At 43.4% G+C, this 19934-nt stretch overlaps 1 protein-coding gene across 2 annotated transcripts in view; it reads left to right on the top strand.

Annotated features, from left to right (window-relative positions):
* SLC35F4 (solute carrier family 35 member F4) overlaps nt 1-19934 on the top strand; it is a 536946-nt gene that overhangs the window by 485897 nt on the left and 31115 nt on the right. For both annotated transcript variants that reach the window (XM_078662094.1, XM_078662095.1), the window contains exon 6: nt 19584-19776. In XM_078662094.1, the coding sequence (XP_078518220.1) occupies nt 19584-19776 (193 nt within the window). The remainder of the gene's footprint in view (nt 1-19583; nt 19777-19934) is intronic.

The raw sequence follows: 19934 nt of genomic DNA, 5'->3' as shown, positions 1-19934 counted from the left end.
ATAGGATCTAAAGCTTATGTTGCAACACACATACATCATGATTATCAATAAAGCCTCCCAATTCTGGATCACTCAATTTAGATCTTAAACCAGCCACATGTCAGTAGAGCAATTTGATTTGAGGCAAGTACTATGTCACGTTTATAACTCAGCGTGGATGGCGCTATGCTAATCCTATGCTTAAAATCTCTGTTATAAAAAACAGACATTTGAGATAAGCAGTTTTAGAGTGTTTGTGGTGTTGTAGAGGATTCCATATAAAGGAGAGTAGTGTTTTTATATATATGTGTGTGTGTAAATTGATATGATATATATTTATATAATGTCAAATTAAAAATTCAAATGTCTAAATATTGTAAGTAATGTAGCATTTGTTTATATGATAGATTATTTTATTTCCCTGCTCTCATATGCTTTATGGGAGTGTTTTGCCATACATCGGTTGGCCATGTGCAATGCTTGACTGAAGTGGAGGCTTGGCTGGACTAAATTTGAGCCTGCTTTGACTCATTTAGGGTGTAGTAACTTTACAAGTGTAGTTTATGAATAGCAATGGTCCTACTATTTTGGGGCTGTTTGTCTTGTCACATCTCTCCCTAAACCCCCCCTTTCAATTTTAGTAAACCTCTCCCATTTAGTATAGATATTCCCCATTTTTGAGCTACTCATCCTTGCCTCTACCATATTTACACACACTTATACCCACATGTACGAAGATTCCCCAAATTGAAAAGATAGAGGAGGTGAAGCCTGAGGTCTCCTGCTGCAGGTTTCTAAATAGCATTTTGAAGTATACCCTTGTAATAGTACTTTACATACAACAAAATACAGTGAATAGGCCCCTTTGTTTTTTGCACCTTAGATAGTGATCTACGGCAGAAGTATTTACTCCTAATTGTAAAGGCGAATGGTACTAGACAACAAAGATCATCTTTTATTGGCATTGTTATTATTATTATTCTTACAAACTCAATTTGAATATTTTGATCTGGACAGATTTTTACTAGCCATTATGTATACAGGAATGATATAACTAATATGACAATTTAATCTGTATTTTTTCTATTTGTTGTGTTTTTAATGTAACTATGAAATGTTGAACTGATTTACACTAGTCCATCTAGGTGAGATCCTGTTACATCTATCGGGCATTTATTTTTAATGGTGTTGTTTTTCTTCATTAATGATTTGTTTGTTTATGATTTTATTTTAATATTGTGTCATTATTTTTTATTATCAGAAAATAGATTTTTGAACAAGATACACAAGTGGTTGGTTGCACAGTCTCGAAATGTATTATTTGAACAATCAGGGCGCACATGTCACAGCTTTTCCTGTTGTGCCTAAAGTACTAAAAATATTTCCATCCTCTTTGAAGAACTATGCTATCAGAATACGAAGCTGTTTTTCAATCCCTCTCCTGGGATGTGGATCTTTTATGCACCCATAGTATCCGAGAACTACTACCATATGAACCACTTTCTGGCAACAACGGATATCGTATCCTTATATACCAACATATTACAAGAAGAAGTCTTGAGCACTGTTGAAAAACCCTTGAGATTCTTGTCCTTTTACTATATCCGTAGAGTTTACAATACCCTTGGCTCACCTACTTTTCTCAAAAACCTCTTCCTGTACAAAAATTACTTTTTTGCATTCTAGAGAAATGGCCATAGGCTCCTCCTTGTTGGACTGCCGACAAAATGAAACACAAAAACTCTCTGCTATGAAGGAAGTAGTGGACAGTGATAGGTTGGTCAGCATCTTGGTTTATACCAAACAATATGAAAGCTTTATTTTTATTGTATTTTATGTCAGATTAAGCATCGATCTGGGAGAGTGGGGCATTACACATGGTAAGGGGGCTAAGAGAAATGGGGTAAGCATAGATCACTTATGGAGGCTCATAGCTTTAATGGGGTGTTATATTAACTGGATTTAGATTTTAATTGTTTATCATAATCATAATAAGCGGCATTATATGTCTTATAACAGGCCACATGGTTTTACCATGCTTGCAGGATGCCCGTTTTAGTTATGCTGTGATCAGTTTTTTACCTGTGCGCAAAGGTGTTTCCTCTTCAACTTTGTGAAGTTTTTTTTTAGCTTTGGTGTCTTCATAGCCCTCTTGCCGTTTCAGAGAAAAGTAGCAGGACAGAACTTCAGTCCCAAACTGCAAAATACAATTTTGGGGGGGGGGAATCATCCTTCCCAATGGATTTTTTCATGAAAATTCATCTATAAAAACTCCTCCTGGCCTTGCCTCAGGTCTTTCTTTCAAATCAGTTGGATCATATAGAACTTTTTTTGTCTGTAAATTGTAAAAAAATATTAACCTCAGAATCAGATTTCAGTGGAAGATATTCATGTTATGATACAAACAGCCTTGTATTGCTTGTAGGGAGCCTTACTGCTCCCAGACATCATTGCTTGAAAATAGTAGCAGATACAATAGGATTTCTTCAGTGTATTGGAAAACGGCTGCATCAGGGACACAGGTGATGTGGCCTATTGAACAATGTTTTTTTCAGTGACAATTGGTCGAAATAAAAACCGTGGTTTAGGTGTCAATCTTATAACAGTACATCACCACTGTTTTGCTTTCATGAGAACATCAGGTCAATAGTAAAACTATAAATAGGCAAGGATCAATACAAAGTTAGAATGAAATGTAAAATTCTGAAAAAGTAAAGAGGGAATGTGACACTTATGTTGCATTGTCATCTAAGAAGGTCCGATCACGCTCACTAGCCAAGATTCTTTGCAAAGAATAATTAGAGAATGTAGCAGAGAAATGATTTTTTCTGTTCAGTGACTTTTCAAGTGTTGCAATAAAAGCAACTAGTTTATATCTAAAGATAAGTTGGGACATTCGGGCAAAGTTTCAAGCAACATGACAAATCTAGCAGGAATTAGAAGCTGTAGGGGCAAGAAGAACAATTTTTCATACTTCGCTGTTTTACTGTATGACTTTAAATTGGAGTGATTTTAACCGTATTTTTAACATGCACCTGAGTGCTGGATTTTATATTGTACCACCAGATCCTTGAGTTTTAATGAGCGGGAATTTAATTGTTTGTTTATGTGTACTATGTGATGAACTGTGTTTAGTGGCTGTTGTCACTATTTTTTCTGGGTGTGAATCCTGATTATGTTCACAAAAAAGTAGAAAGAACTCTGCAATAAATCAAAATCTGAAAAATTAAAATTATTAATTGAAGTGAATGAAATAACAAATAAAAACAAGTGTAGGCAGGTATGAGGAAATGAGCTTAGGGGCATGGGGACAGAAAGAGAGGAGACAGAATCAAAGAAACTAAAGTAGGACTCTAAGAGTCAGAGACGGGTAAGAGTACATAGACAGTTGTGAACACAGGTACCCTCAATGAGCAAGATAAGCACCAGAATTAAGGGCCCAATTAACAAAAGGGAAGCTGAAAAAGTCATAAATGTGCATCTACAGGAATATAACTATGTGTGGAATGAATTACAGACTTTTTTGGTGATTCACATAGTTTTCCAGGAGTACTAAAATGTGTACCCTTATACATGCAAAAAGTTCCACCATCTGAACATGTATGCCAGAAGAGATGTAACGCAAATGGCACTGACCTATGTAACTTTTTTGTTTCCACATATTCCCCTATACCCACGTTAAATATTAGAATGTTCCTGTCCAATTTTTGCCCCCTAAACTGTAGCTTTCAGCCTGGTAATCTACCTGCAAATTGTTGGAGAGTACTCACAAACGAAAGAGTTACTCAGCTCTAACATGAGGAACACCCCAGCAGTGTTCACCTGCCAGCCCCTACAATGCAGTTTGTCTACGGAATGTTTCACCAACAGGGGAAATCTCTTTGAGAAAGTGGATATTCTTGCTCTTTTAATCTGGTTTTAAGAGCACGAAAGCAGGGGCGGTGGGTGACATTTCAAAGTGGTGGGGCGCAAAATGATTTGCATACAGCACCGTAGCGAGCGAGCGCAGCGAGCGATCCCGAACCCCACAAGGGGGGTTTGGGGGGATTACCCCCCCTAGAAAATTTTGAAAAAAAAGAAGAAAAATCGTGCATTTTCAAGCAAATTTGAGAAAGCAGGAAGGTTAATAAAGCAATTGTGAAAGTGCAGTTATTACATTAATAGATGGCATAACACAGGTAGCTGATTATGCAGTATAACAGCAGAGCTTCATTCATTCCGTCCTATTACGCTCAGGTGCTGAAAAAAAGACTAAGACTTTCATGAAAATCTCAGCTCTAAGAGTAGAAGAAGTTGCACAGCAGTTGGGAAACAGCCTTCACAAAGCATTAGGAAAATGAGAGGCAATTACTTGAAAGCAAACTGAAAGCAATGCATCAAGTAGTAACTTAAAGCAATGCATCCAGCAAAACAGTGCATGCAGTCAACCATACAAAAGTAAACTAAAGCAAGTGTGAACCTGTGAACCTTCACTTTGAAAGCAGGGTGCTATTCAACAGGCCAGTCACATACATTTAAACTGAAGAAGAGTACACCTCAGCATGCAGGCACCAACATAAAAGCACCATGCAAGTCAAACAGTTTAATGAAAGAAAAATGAAAGCAATACATCCAGCAAACTAGACAGTGACTCAAAAAGTAAACTGAAGCAAGTGCACACTGAAAGGAATGCGCAGTCATAAGTCAGACATTCACATAAAAGCAACTTACCAAGACACCCAATCAATTACATGGGAAAAACTTGAGCCAATGCACCCAGAAAACCAGACCAGCACACCAAAGCATCCTACCCCTGATTGGATGGCAGCTGTGCTCTTAGGGTCACCCCTCAGTTTTTTGGCAGGGTTGAGCACTCCCCAGTTTTATGCCCTCTGCGTCTGAAGGGAAGACAGGCAAAAGGGGTCATAAAGGGACATCTGGCACAGCCGCTTTGTAATCGAGGTCACCCACCCAGCTCAAGACTGAGATACAGGCTGATCTTAAATCTTTAAACAACCACAAGGGTCTACAGCTATTTGGTTCCTGAGCCAAAAGAGTCCTCAGCTCACTGGGAGTCCTTACATCGCGCCTGAGATGACATGACAATGTCCCTTAATCCGGAGCAACTGTGGGTACTGGTCTGGGTCTGGATCTGACTTGGTACAAGCAGGATACAAAAAGTAACGGGTAGGTGGTAACCCACTTCAAGTGAAGGAGCTGTAAGGAACCTAAGCGCACTGGTGTTGATACCACTAACAGCGCAGCTCTGGCTTTCTCAGGGTAGGTGTCAGCTGTGTGATGAAACCAGCATGTGAAGCAGTTACCTCAAACAAACTAAAACCAATGCACTCATCAAGACAAGGAGTTACATGAAATCAAATAGAAAACTACCATCAAGCCAGGTAGTCACCTAAAGGCAAATTGAAGTGACTGCACACTATGGGAAGTGCACTTCACCAGCCAGCCTATTACACTAAAGGAAAATAAAAGCAATGCTCCCAGTAAACAAGACAACATAAATTGAAAATGTTTCCCCGCAGGACCAACAGTCACAAAAAGTAAAGAAACAGAACGAAGTCAGAGGCACTCCAGGAATCCAGGTAGTCACACAAAATCGTAACTAATTGAGCAAACTGTGTACTGAAAACTATTGCAAATAAGAAAATTATATCAGAACAAACTAGTCACAGGGAAACAAACGCATGCACTCATCAAGCCGTGCATCACAAGTCAGCAAACGGAATCGAATTAAACCAGCAATACTTGGTGTCACTCAAAAGCAAGTATAACGTGCACTTCAGCAAGCAGGTCAGCCACATTAACAGGAAGCTTTCGAGGATACACCCCAAAAAGTCATAGAATCAGTTGCAAAAAAAACAAATGCACTCCAGCAACATAGGAAGTCGAATGAACACCACTGTACATAAGAGCACTGTACATAACGCACACATTACACAGAGACTAGCAATCATAGGTGTGTAAAACAGTGTATAGGACATGTTATATAAGACAAACGACAACAAGGGGTGAATTCACATGTCATCCATATTGATAGGCAGTATAGTTAAAGAGTACTTGTTCTGGAGAAGCACAAACTCTGAATTTAAAATGTAACACAATGGATTGATGCTCTCTTTAATAACAAGAACTGATTTGTACCCAAGTGAACCCTTTTCCCAACATTGGAATAATGACAGTCTGGGGGAAAAATCCATACACACTAATCTATACCTTGAAGTCTGCACGCAGTTCTTTGATGATGACAGTTAATAGTTCACTGTAAACTACAACTAACAAAAGGAAGTCTCTGACAAAAGCAGTAACCCACTGACCTGTTTACATTACATTCACGGTTATATGCATGGTACATGTTCTTCGCAGCAAGCATATTAACCCTCTGCTCTGCACTACCTTACCATGAGTCAAAACTTCTATTAGACAAAACTCTGATCTCGCCTGGAAGAACATTAATCACTGGAGTTTTTTTTTGCATTTTAATTGCTGTCTGGACATTGCTAGAGCGCGGCAGCAGGTGCATTTACGCACAATGTAAACAAGCAAATACCAAACAGGCGCCCCCGTTCTAAATCAGCACCCGGTGCGGTGGTACCAGTCGCACCACCCTAAAGCCGGCCCTGTGCATTATATAACGCAACATTATAGGGCCCCTTCTCTATCATCACCATCAATTCCCGCGTTGCCTAGGTCTGAGGCTCACTTCTCCCTCCATTAAATGTCTACTGCCGTCTCCTCTCTCCAGCCCTGCCTTTGAGGCTCCCCTCTACTTCACTGAAGCCCACGCCTCTCAATATGAAATATGCATCTCCGCTCATGTCTAACCCTCCTCTGCCGTTGCTCTTTTCCAGACCTCGCTCCACTCTTTGTGAATACGGCATCATATTGTTATATCTGAGCCCCCCTCCCTAATTCCTTTGAGACATGCCTTACCCCCACCCACATACATTCATTATCTCGCCCCTCGCGCCCTTATTCTTAACCCCTTTCCACGACTCCCCTTTCTGAAGCTAACCGCTCACTCTATCCCTGACCCCCCTCTCCGAATTCCACCTTTTCACCCTACTCAATCTGTGACCATCTGCCGCCTACCTTCCCACCAATGGCCTCTACGTCCTTCCCCACTCTGTATCTTGGGCTGACATGTCCCCTCGTTAAAGTAGCCGTCTCCTTTCCCTCCCCCATCTCCTGATTTCTTAGGATCTGCATTTACCCTACTAACTACCGAGCTCCCGTTATGAAGTCCACTACTTCATAAATCTTCGTGGCTGACTGCTTCGTCTGCGTTCTCCCACATTGCCCTGTCTCTTTTCTCCACACACCCCAAAATGCCCAGCTCCTTTTTCTTTTCTTGTTTTCCTCTTCATACATTTATTTAGGTTTTATTATGGCGAGGTCTCGATTTTCCTTCCTATTGCTCTAGTCTACTGGCTGCCTTCCTCAACTCTTTGTGAAGCCAAGCCCTTCTTACTTTCAGGGTTACCTCTGCCTTTTTCCCCTAAAGCATAATGAACGCATGCTCTCCCTATAACCATAACTGATGCCCGTCTCCCTTTGCCATTGACACAAGGTCTCCTTTCCATGAACCACTCTATCCATCTCATCACTCATCCAGCAGGACGCTGGCCCACACCGTGAGGCCAAGTCGCTTACTCAACAGCAAAATGAAGGTGGCATGCAGGGCCATATGTGATGAACCTTTTAACGGTCGCAAGCCCTCAGGATTCCCAAAATAAAATGGTTTGCAAGCGCTAAAAAGTTATTTGGCATGGACTAAACTAAACCCACTTTAAGAGTCAGCAAACAAAGAATTTGGTGGCTGCTTATAGCTGAGATCCCCTTGATTCCCCTTTAATATGTGAGTAGCACACCTAATCCTGGTTTTAATTTGTAGTCTGGTGTTTGCAGTTGTACATTTCCAGTAGAAATGAAGCAGTGCACAAATCAAACTCCCGAGCAAAAAACATTGTTGGGTACACCTATGAACCCTCACACCAAAGTCCATCTGTATTTGTTATAGGTATAGATTGTACCTATAACTGCGGAAAACAGAAAGACAACAAAGAGGTGCAGTACATACTGATTATATAAAAGTGCATTCTATGTCAACCAATATTGTGCTAAAAATATAGTGATTACTAAAGAGGTCGTCATTTTGTTCAATATAATCTTCTGATCTCTAAATCGTTGTTATCCAATTTCTCTAACGATATTGTACAGTTGTTTGCATGTGGGCACTGATGGTATTAATCTGTACCATTCTACAGGATAAATCAAAATATATGAATGGTATAAAAAAGTGTGCTCATTACAGAGACCAGGTCTGCGGCTATCTTATACAAGGACTTCTCCTTTGACTTAGTTGGAGACGGAGTTTGTTAGGGGACACCATTATGTAATGCAGTGCTCTTTCTTTCTTATCTTAGAGAGCTGCTCTCTCTTCTCTGGGTGTAGTCGTATTTTATCTACTACTATTGATTATAATAACAGAAGTTCATAGCGAGGTGGCAGATAACGATTGTGCGGGAAGCTGTGATCTCATCTTAGCCGCATATCGGCGGCTTCGTAAGTGCCAGTTCGGGGTGTGTTATTCCCAGATAATTTTTGCCTAAGCAGCAGGGGTTTGCTGAATAAATAATCGAGTATATGCAGAATATTTCATGCGTTGACTTTACGAAATTATTACCTTTTAAGGAGACTTCTGTGGCTGCTTTGGGCAGGGGAGCGGGAATGCGCACCCTTTAAAAGTAATGGGCCTTATTTATGAAGGCCTTGCGCCACCGGTGCGTCACTTTTTCCCATGTTAAAAGTGGCGCACCGGCGGCGCAAGGCCTTCATAAATAAGGCCCAATGTGCGGGAGAAAGGTGAGTGAAGGAGGTTTGATTTGCCTTATTTTGCGGAAGTTATGTCTGATACCTTGTGGTGCTTCTTGCGTGTCAGTGCTAAGACACGTATTGTAATACTGACATACTTTCCATGGCAAATTCAAGAAGGATAGCATGCTCCTTCTGCAATATGGCTATCCTTTTTATTGTGCAGGTACACCTTAGACAGCAGTTGTTACTAAACGTACTAGACAAATACATTCAAGAATACAGGAGCCCAGGTAGGAGAAGCTGAAAACAGCACGGATAAGTGAATATTATTTGAGAGTTAAACAATAATTAATCTGCCTTTTCCTTTGCACCTAAAATTCATTATTTATTTTAAATAGATGAAAAGTTAAGAACAGCTGTTGAACGTAACCAAAAAAACTTGTCAATGTCTTTGTTTGCTCACTGCAATTTCTAAAAATATGAAGATGCATGGCTTACTTTCACTCCTCTGCCACAGCAACACATGCACACTACCGACAACCCACTGCTCAGAGCAGAGCAGAACACCACACAACATATATGTCCAGAGGCACTGAATGACAAATAACTTCATCCTCTGTAGGACATACGCCACCCACACATCAACATGAGGCTCTTTCTTAACAGGAAACTTCCTGGTTTTGAAAATACACACTCTCGATTTTCAACTAACTCTGTGCTCCACCGTACTCATCAGCGGGAGTTTGACCCTGCCTCTGACACTGCGTCTGCCAACTTCTCTTTACCCTCAAACTCTCATTAACTGATGTGGTCCTCCCATGAGCTGCAGCTGGGAATCTTGCAGTTCAGCGCACTCCAACTCTCGATCCCTACCCCCTTTTTAGCATGTAACACACCTGGCTGAGTGGCGCCCAGGCGGCCTTATTGACTCGCAGATTGCAGCCAGTGCCCGTCTGTGACGAGACTAATGCAGGGCTAACCACTTTAAAACATGACTCTGAAACCTCACAAGTATATGGAATCTCCAAAGTCCTTGCTGGTTTGTCACGTCAAAAGACAAGAAAACCTAGTCTTATCATTACACACTGACCAGGTATTTGATTTTTTTTTTAAAAAGCAGAATGCTCCAAATTTCAAAAAATTTATACAAAATCCCAGGAGGAACAAAACATCCATGGAAGGATGCAACCTGGGAGCAAAAGTCTTGAAAAGCAATTGCGTGCAGAATTGCAGTACAACCTTTTTTACAACATTAGGATAAATAACGAAGGACTGGGCAAAATCATAATGCTATAATCTATACTCTGTTTGCATGCAGCTCAGTAGGTTACTGTTCTAAATGAGATTTTAATTTCTAGACTGTATTTCCTTCTAAATACCAAATGCACACACACACGCTACCAACCTTCTCTGCCGCTTTCCGTCCCCTTGCCGCACTCAAGAAGAGCTTATCTGTGGAGTTCTTTAAAAAATTCAAGAAAAGTCCACTTGCCGCCTTAGGAGCTCCTCTCTCCACCGGAATCCTCTTCAACCAGAGAGCGCCGGTCACTCTTGCGGAGCCCCCCCCCCCCCCAGACCGCGATACAAGCAGCACCTCTCTAAGTCTCTATGTCCGCTACCTTATCGACAAACCACCAGCTGCCTTTTTCTCATAGAGCCAGGACTGATAAGGATTCACACCCGGGGCTTGCAGGCTGTCCGACGTCAATGTCTGACCCGAGAGTCCCGCTTCCTCCTGCCTGCCTGTAACTTAATTTATAAGCTGCGTGGTGACTGGACCAGCCAATCCTGGCGCCAGGGGGGCACATTTGCTGCTCGCCCTGTCGCCCCTGAAATCCCGGGCTGTGGCAGGCGAACAAGTACCCCTGGGTCCCGCTGGGGAACTTACAGTGCGCATGCTTGAGATAGTTGCCAACTATCTCAAGCATGCGCAGCGCACAGTGCACTGTAAATTCCCCAGCGGGACCCAGGGGTACTGCGCACTACGGTGAGTGGCACTCAAGCTGCAGGCCACCCCCCCCTGCACAATTCCCGGCGGTGGGCAGAGGCTGATTGTTTGATTAATTTATTTAGGATTGCGGCCGGCGGCCGCGATGCGGGTCCATTGTGGCTGGTAGGGCTACGCCCCTACGCCCCAATGGACGCACCCCTGCTGCACGAAAGTATTTGTGAAATGAGTCACAAAGTAACAGACATGAGCACAGAGACAGAGAGGAACATAAGAAACGATAAGGACTTAGAGATATATGGACAAATGGCGACAGTTCAAAAGGACTGACTGGTTTATACATGCATTGGAGTGTAGTATTTCTGGACTGATAACCTTGTTTTTTGAAATCAAGGATATTTGTAATGTAATCCTTCCTTTTGATTATTTAAGCAAGCAGTGTGATGCCCAACACCATTTGCTTAAGAAATCTCTCCTGAGAAGTAGAAATCGCACTGTTAAAAGTGTTAATAAAATGTAATATGTGTCTTTTAAAAGAAGTGGTCAAAGGTGACATCTGATCCAGCAGTTCTGGGCCCACGGTAGGAGTTTAGGTGTTCTCCTTTGTTGGATCAATAAATCACTTTCTTACTTTTTATCTTGGTCCTCCAATGAGTTTATAAGTCGCACTGAGAGGAAAGAGAGTTAGAATTACGTGTCCAATTAATGTTTAATTTCAATTAGCAGTGCAAATTGCAACCAATTTGGCTACACAATGAGGACCACGATTCGGTAGCCAGGTTCAAGGGTGTTCATTACAAATTAGTAATTAAGTTCAAACAAATCACTCTTAAGACCATTTCTACATAAGTTCAAAGTTACAACAGGGAGACCAAGTCTCCTGAGGAAGTTAATGCGAACTAGAATTAGACATACAAATAGCTCAGTGAAAGTGATACAGGTTAACAAAATCAATTTCTGGTGTTCATAAAACCATCTCAAGTTATCCCTTCTATACATTAGCAATCTAAATAACACAATCACAGTCCAAAAGGATAAATGGCTCAATTAGTTCAGAGAGTCTCAGAAATCAAAGAGTTCCATTTCCGAACAATGGACAAAGCAAAGAGGTCTAAGTAAATCAATAATGAGCATCTCAGAAGCTCGGTCAAGAGTCTTCAATAGATCAGAAGCAAGTGTCAGCCCGAGCTATGCTCGTAGCAAAGTCCAAGGGAATATTGAGAAACAGATCTCCTGCAATCTGCTCAAGTAGATAGGGGTATCATGGAAGGGGTTCAGATTGGAGTCCAAGGAAAAGTCTGCATAGGGTCTGCAGAAAGGGCTTCAGCAAAGAAGTTCACAAAGAATCAGCAAGGGAAGGTGGCAGCGTTCCAAGAGGGTTCTGAAGAGGGTTCACTGTTGTCAATAGGTTATAGTCCACAAGTTCTTGGGTGACACCTTTTTTGTTGCATCATCAATAGAAGTCCATTGTTTTTGTTTGAATGCCGTGGTGGATTCTCATGTTGCACACTCTAAAAGTAGACTTCAAGTACTATCTACTTGAAGTATGCCTTGAGTAAGTCAAAAGAAATTCACACCTGCTTACAGAAAGTCCTTTGTGTACCAGGCCCAAGATGATTATGTACTGTGTGCTATACACTGATACAGTGCAGCCCTGAAACAGGGTATGCTCTTTTGGGCTGCACTTTTTGTTTAGTTCATTGCTTTTAACTTCCTGGAGCAATATTACCACATGCCCTGGGGGCAGTGGCGTAATGAACCTTGAGGGGGCCCCCCTGCAAGGTACGTGAAGGGGCCCCCTCCGGACTGAATCTAGAGCTCCTGAGCAGAAGTGCGGTGCTGATGGGGTCCCCTGGAGGGTGAGGGCCCCCCTGCACCGCGGGGGCTGCAGGGGCCTGTGTTACGCCCCTGCCTGGGGGCGCAACAGGCTTTTGCACCTGTTTTGCCCCCACAGGGCACTTTGGTATTAAAGAAGGGCACAGATGCTTTTGCGTCCCCTTCTGTCATATCGATAGGGCTGGTGCACATAAAGCACCAGCGATATTATCAAAGGGTGTTCCCTCATTTGCATGGGGGCATGTCCCCATGGAAATTAGGGAATCCGTGTGCCTGTGTGCCTGCTCTGTATTACAGACGTGGGCACAGACGCAAAGAAGCTGTCAGGAGGCACACTGACTGTCAGTGTGCCCCCTGATAGCAGACCTCTGCAGGGGTGAAAGTGGGTCCCAGGGACAACCAAGACATCTCCTTACCGGTGTGTGCAGACACTGACTGCACTCGCGTGCAAAAAAGTTCTCACAGCCACTCCATTTTTCACATGAATGCGCTGCCCCCAGGGCAGCGTGAGTTCGCAGCTGCCCTGGGGGAAGCGCATAATCTATAATCCTGCACATTTTCCTGCCGGTGGCAACACCTTTTGGAAGGTGCACCCAGCGCAAACCAGGAAAATGGTCCCATAATGTAATATGGCCCATGGTTATCGTTTTGATGAAACTAAAAATCATTTTTATTGATAATCATAAAACAAGTTACTAATCTTAATTTTATGTTTATGGGTAATGGTATGCTTTTCGGTGCTAGGTATCTGGATGACCACAGGAGGCAGGGGGTCGAAAGAAGCTATGGCAAGTAAATATGGAGGGCATCTCTCCCCTTATAGACTCACCCCTAACTTGGCTGTAACCCAAAAGCAGGTTCTACAACTAAAAAAATAATGGCCCAGATTTACTAAAGGCTTGCTAAACTCTTGCGTGACTCAAGACATAGCAAGGCAAGACAAAATCCTTTAGTGGGATTTACTATGCCACGCAAAGACATCTCGTGTGGCTCCGCGTGGTTTGGTAAATACAAAGTAGCGCAAGACACGCATATCGCTTCCTTGCGTTACCTTGCGGCAGGGAGGCATTCCATCAGTGGAGTATGGATGTTTCCTTGCATCCACTCATGGTTTTTGACACAAACACAGATTTACAAAAGTCTGTAAACTTGGGATTGCGCCAAAATTTGCCAGGACGCATAAAGAAAAGTTCCACTATGACTCGAACCCTATAATGATTTTCCCAGACTACACGCGCCTGGTACAACAACAACGCCAGTCCTTTGTGGCTGCAAAGTGCAGGTTACGAAACCTTAACCTGCAATATATGCTCCTGTACCCTGCTAGGATGTGAGTTATATTTAATTCTAAGTCGTTTTTTGACTCCCCAGAGGCTGTTTTTGCATGGCCTGATGAACACTCTCATCTCAAACCACAAAGCCCTCCGCCGCAAGAATCGGACTCCTCCCAGAGCTCACAGAGCAAAAGGCCCCAAAGGACCAAATCAAAAAGGTGTCACCGATCCAGCTCCGACAGGCGATCCTCTAGCCCAGAACATATTACCTGAGTGGCTCAGCGGTGCCCCGGTGGCAGCATTTCCTAGTTATGGACCTCTATTCATCGAGATGGTACTAATGTTAAATGTCCTCTGAATGGGCGTGATCACCCAGCCATAGCGTGGCTGAGCCTCAGACATCCCCATCCCCCATCGTTAATGTTTGTGGGTGGGTTGGGTATTGTAGGGGACCCGGAGCACCTTACACCACAACAGATGCTCCTAGTTTTCTGCAGTGTCGGTGGGGGTTACTTGGAGACTTTATCCATACAGCGCCTTCAGAAAATCGGGATGACGGCACAGGCTGATAACCCCTTTTTTGTTGACCTTTACGGTGATTTCATGGAATGTCAGAGGTCTGGTCAAGAAGATTAAATGGGGCGTGATCTTGGTCTTACGCCAGGCCAAACGATATGGGGCCGACATCCTACTTCTGCAGGAGACTCATCTTCTTGGCACAAAAACCCCGTTTGGCCAGATTTGGGTTTCACCAGGTATTCCACGCCGGCTCTGTCAGAGGGTCACGTGGAACGGCCATTCTCGTACATTGCAGAGTCCCTTTCCAACACACGTGCACCTGGGTAGAGGCAAGGTGCATGTTTGTTGTAGTTTTGGTCACATTCTACAGGTAGCACATTACATTAGGCAGCATTTTGCCCCCCCCTCTCCATTGGTGACCACCGTTGTTGACAGGGTTTCCAGACTCTGGGGGGATTTGCATGAGGGCTTCACCCTCCTAGGAGGGGACTGGAAAGATACCATGGGTCCCGCAGACCAACAGCGTAGCACTGACCGCCCCATGCAAGGGGGTCCCACTAAACTAAAGCCCACCCTAGGCTAGGCTGATATTTGGCGGGAATATCACCCCACGGAGCTTGGGTACACATTCCTATCAGCAGTGCATGGTTCCCAGTCCTGGCTCGACCATTTCTTTATGCCTCGTATATTCCTACATAGGGTCTCACAGGTCAAACATCTCTCCAGAGGGCTCTCTGATCATTCTCCCATCTCTCTCAAACTACATACCTGCTCTCGAAAACCACCCCTCAGGTGGCGGAAGTTCCCATGGCACCTTCGAAATCCGGATTACCAAGTCATGCTTCACACGGCAATAGAAGAGTATCTAGACACAACTGCTGCCTCTGCTCCATCTCAGTTCATCCTCTGGGAGGCTTTGAAACCCACCCTACGTGGCGTTGAAATTAGCTATCGTACTAAAGAGGAAGGCACGCAGAAATAACAATTGGCAGAGCGTGAAGCGCATCAGGCGTCTTTGACGACACAACTCAATCTGGCCCCTAGCCCATCTCTCCAGTGCAATTTGCTACAAATGCAACAAGAAATACAACAATATCTAATGGGGGAGGCCAAATAGATCTGGGAAGCATCACAGCACTGGATATATCAGTGGGGTGATAAGTCGAGTAAAATGCTCCATAGGCTATGCCAAGCCGACAAAGTCCTTCGCTATAGTAAAAAACAGAGGTATAGCGATGGACCCTTCCTAATGACAGCACCTGACTACCTTTCTCCCCGAAATATTAAATTGCCCTTAGATTACAAAAGGGAGTTGTGTGCACACTGACTGGCACCCATTGTTACTGTGCCTATTCCCTAAGGAATCCAAGTATAAGTAAAACAACCGCAAAGGTGCACCACAAGAAACAAGAAATAAGTGCCAATAATATTAACACAAAGAATTTTTCAAAGAAATGTTGATATTCTTCTAGTAATCTTTATTTTCAATTTTCAGAACAACGTACAGCCGACGCGTTTCGTCCCAAGCGGGGACTTCTTCAGGGCTTTTTAATTGTGGTTCGTCACTTTCCGAGCGAGTATACAGAAAGAAAGTCTGGAGAACGTCTTCCCAGACTCCGTATCCCAATATGCAAGATAGTATATATATTTTCATCCAGATGGGACTGAGTTCCAGTAGGAACACATCGACTTTGCGAGGGGTTCGGCGGGACGAAGGCTTTGTGGATGGGCGCAGGCTGCTTTAACACGAACGGCCTACTGGAACTCAGTGCCCACATCCTCTTCCCAGGGACATACAGGATTTTCTGTCCTTTGGATTTCTGTCAAAATATCACAGAACACTGAAAAGGGTTTTTATACTCATTCAGGTTGTGAGACCATATCCTTCTATTATTTAGGAATCCTGCAAAGCTTTGTCCACATTGATTATAATTCCACAGAGGTTCCATCTTGACTGTACCCATCTGGATGAAAATATATATACTATCTTGCATATTGGGACACGGAGTCTGGGAAGACGTTCTCCAGACTTTCTTTCTGTATACTCGCTCGGAAAGTGACGAACCACGATTAAAAAGCCCTGAAGAAGTCCCCGCTTGGGACGAAACGCGTCGGCTGTACGTTGTTCTGAAAATTGAAAATAAAGATTACTAGAAGAATATCAACATTTCTTTGAAAAATTCTTTGTGTTAATATTATTGGCACTTATTTCTTGTTTCTTGTGGTGCACCTTTGCGGTTTTACTCCCCCGCTATAGTGCCTACCTTACGAAATGCCGACGGGGCCTCTGCTCCTCGCCGGACCAAGTGGCCCGGTAATTCGCCTAGCATTTTTCCTCCCTACATGAGCATCGTGAGCAGCTATCAGATGGCTAAATAGCTGAATTTCTTACAGATATACCACCACGTAGTAGACTCACGGACCACGTGCAAGACCAACTTATGGTTCCTATTACATTAGACGAGCTGACAGTGGATCTGCATGCTATCTGTCCGGGGCGGGCCCACGGACCTCCTAACAGGTTCCCCATGGAGTTCTTTCGGTCGAACATGTATATTTTAGGTCCCTATCTACTTGCCGCCATACACTATGATATGAACAGGGTATTTTACCACGGGACTGGAGACATGTAGAGATAGTTTTATTCCACAAACCAGGGTGCCCTCCAGAAGACCCATCATCGTACCGCTCCATCTCCCTCATTAAATTTGAGCCTAATTTGTTAGGAAAGGTTCTAGTGGATCGCCTCCGGTTGTGTGTGACGGATTTCATTCACCCAGACCAGACGGGCTTCATGCCACAAAGGGCTACTCACGACAGCATAAGTAGAGTACATAATGCCATGGCGATGGCCCCTACTTTGGGGCACCCAGCAGCCCAATTATTAGCAGAAATAGATAAAGCTTTTGATTCACTCAGCTTGGTCTCTCTGTTCCCATTACTTGAGCAAATAAATTTTGGCCCTCGCTTTATCGCATAATTCCAGCTCCTCTACACTAATCTAACAGCCTCTGTTGGCATAGCTGGGCATCACTCAGATCCCTTCCATATCCACAGAGGCACAAGGTAGGGCCACCTGCTATCCCCGCTGCTGTTTGCCTTAGCGGTGGAACCCTTAGCAGCCTGGGTTCATGGTGACCCAGTGCTTCGAGGGTTTGAATGGTCCCAATCGCACTCATACCGCATTTCACTCAATGCAGACGACGTCCTCTTTTTTGTGACTGACCCGTGGTTTTCGGGACCGCGTATCCTACAAATCCTTAGAGTGTTTGGGGAAAATACTGGTCTGCACACTAACCCCACTAAGTGAGTGCTCTTTCCAGTATTTGGCAACCAGGGACAAGGTACCTGGGTGACACAGCTGTCACACGCAACAGAGGGATTCAAATATTTGGGAATCTTCATATCACCATGCCCTACGGTTTCATGGGCCAACAATATCAGCCAGCTGCTAGCTAGTCTCACTAATGAAACAACAATATGGTCCTCCCTCCCACTATTGTTGTATGGCTGGTCAGCCATTTTCAAGATGGTCTTGTTACCCAGAATTCTTTATAGATTGCAAAACTTCCCTTACAAGATTCCACGATACTGGTTTGCACCAGTGAATGCTATACTTAATAAATTTCACTGGAACGGGGGTGCGATCAGAGTGGTGCTACACACTTGTACAAAATCCACGTACTGTGGGGGAATTGCAGCAGCAGACGTCTATGCCTATTATGTAGCGTCCCACATCTTGATAATGAATGGTGGTATAACTATCCACTCGAGCATGTTGCAATGGAAAAGACCCCTCTTCTCCAGCTCCTCCACCCTGGAGAAGTGGTGATCCAGCTTTGGCAGACTACAGTCCGACAGATAGGATGGAACAGGACTCTAACACAAACGACCCCCCTGTGGTATTGTACATATCTCCGTCCTGTGGCTGCCATACAGGGTTTCTGTGCATGGGACTCGGTGGGGATCTCGAACCTAGGAGATGTAATGGGGGTACCACATTGAAATTATTCCAGCAACTTCAGGGAGACTTTCAATTACATAAGATCCAGTTCTATAAATATCGTCAATTCCATCACACTTTGACCCCACTTATCCAGGCACTAGAATCTCTACCGGAATTCCATCCTCTTAAAGACGCCTCTTAATGTGGGGCCTGGGCCTACATAAAATCAGACAAACATATCAAACATTGACAACTCACACCCAGACCACCCTAGACAAGACCAGACGAGCGTGGCAGGAGGACATTCCCGACCTGACAGACGACGACTGGGCAGAGGCCATTGACAGCCCTCGGGGCGCGGCGATGTCTACACGGTATCGTCTTACACAATTCAAATAGTTACACCAAGCATATTATACCCGAAACAGACTCTGGGCAATGGGTGCTATCCTATCCCCTACATGCTTGAGATGTGAAAGGGAATACTGGACTTTTTTTCATACAGTCTGGGAGTGTTCCGCATTGCAACCCTTCTGGCGCAGGGTATCCTCTTGCCTCAGTAATATATAATCATGGGGACACCCACACAATCCACACCTCTTCATTTTGCATAGAACAGATGGGATTGGGGCAATAAGTATAAGCAGTATTTACTTTTTTAGCCCTCACTATTGCCAGACGCGATATTGCACAGCAATGGAAAGGGACTTCCCCCGACTCTTGGCAAGTCGAAGACAGAACTGGATAGATGTATGAGTGCGGAAATTATAGTATTTTTGGCACATGGCTGCCCCAAAAAACACCTACAAATCTGGGCTTGCTTGGCAACGTACCGTGGGAATGAGCTCCTCCCTCTACCATCAACGGACCCCTAAACTGAAGTCACTACATAGGTGCATTTCTCTGGACTTATTTCTCTTCACATTAGGCTTGTCTGTCTAACAGCAACCATATCCTGGGTTTGTCTACTTGAATCTGGAACTGTCTGCATATTGTATTTGTTGAGATTCCCTGCATGTTGGCAGGTTTTGCAAATATTCTGTAATTATGGTATTCCTGTCCATTCATGCTCTCTTACAAGTACTTGTAGGGCTTATGCCCAAATATCACCGGAATAACCAAACGAAATCTGTTTAAAAAAATAAACCTCTCTTTTGTTGTCTTTAGAGTTCTCCTTTCCAGTACATCAGTAATATTGAATGAACAGTTTACACCCCTTTGCTAAAAGTAGCAATTATGACAACGCTGTATGTTTTTGTTTCTGTTATAGGTTTTATTCAAAATGTTTCTTGGGACAGCCAACTTTGGTGAAGCAGCGCACTTTTTTTCAACTTTGGGTTTCTTTAATTTAATTTTCATTTCCTGCACACCAATAATTCTGTATTTTACCAAAGTGGAGTACTGGTCTTCATTCTCAACACTGCCTTGGGGCTACCTCTGTGGAATGGCTGGACTATGGTTAGGTATGTAATGCAAGTGTATTTGAAAATCCTGTAATCACCAAATAAGGTTTTTACGCATTCTGTTAGATATATGTGTTATAATTTGTGCATTGAAATGGTAGTTTAAAATTTTCAGATGGCTGTATGTTCATTATAGCACTTTTTTCAATGTGTCCTTT

The sequence above is a fragment of the Lissotriton helveticus genome, chromosome 9 (assembly GCF_964261635.1).
Source record: "Lissotriton helveticus chromosome 9, aLisHel1.1, whole genome shotgun sequence".
In the NCBI taxonomy this organism is placed as follows: domain Eukaryota; kingdom Metazoa; phylum Chordata; class Amphibia; order Caudata; family Salamandridae; genus Lissotriton; species Lissotriton helveticus.
This window is presented reverse-complemented; position numbering and strand designations above follow the sequence as displayed.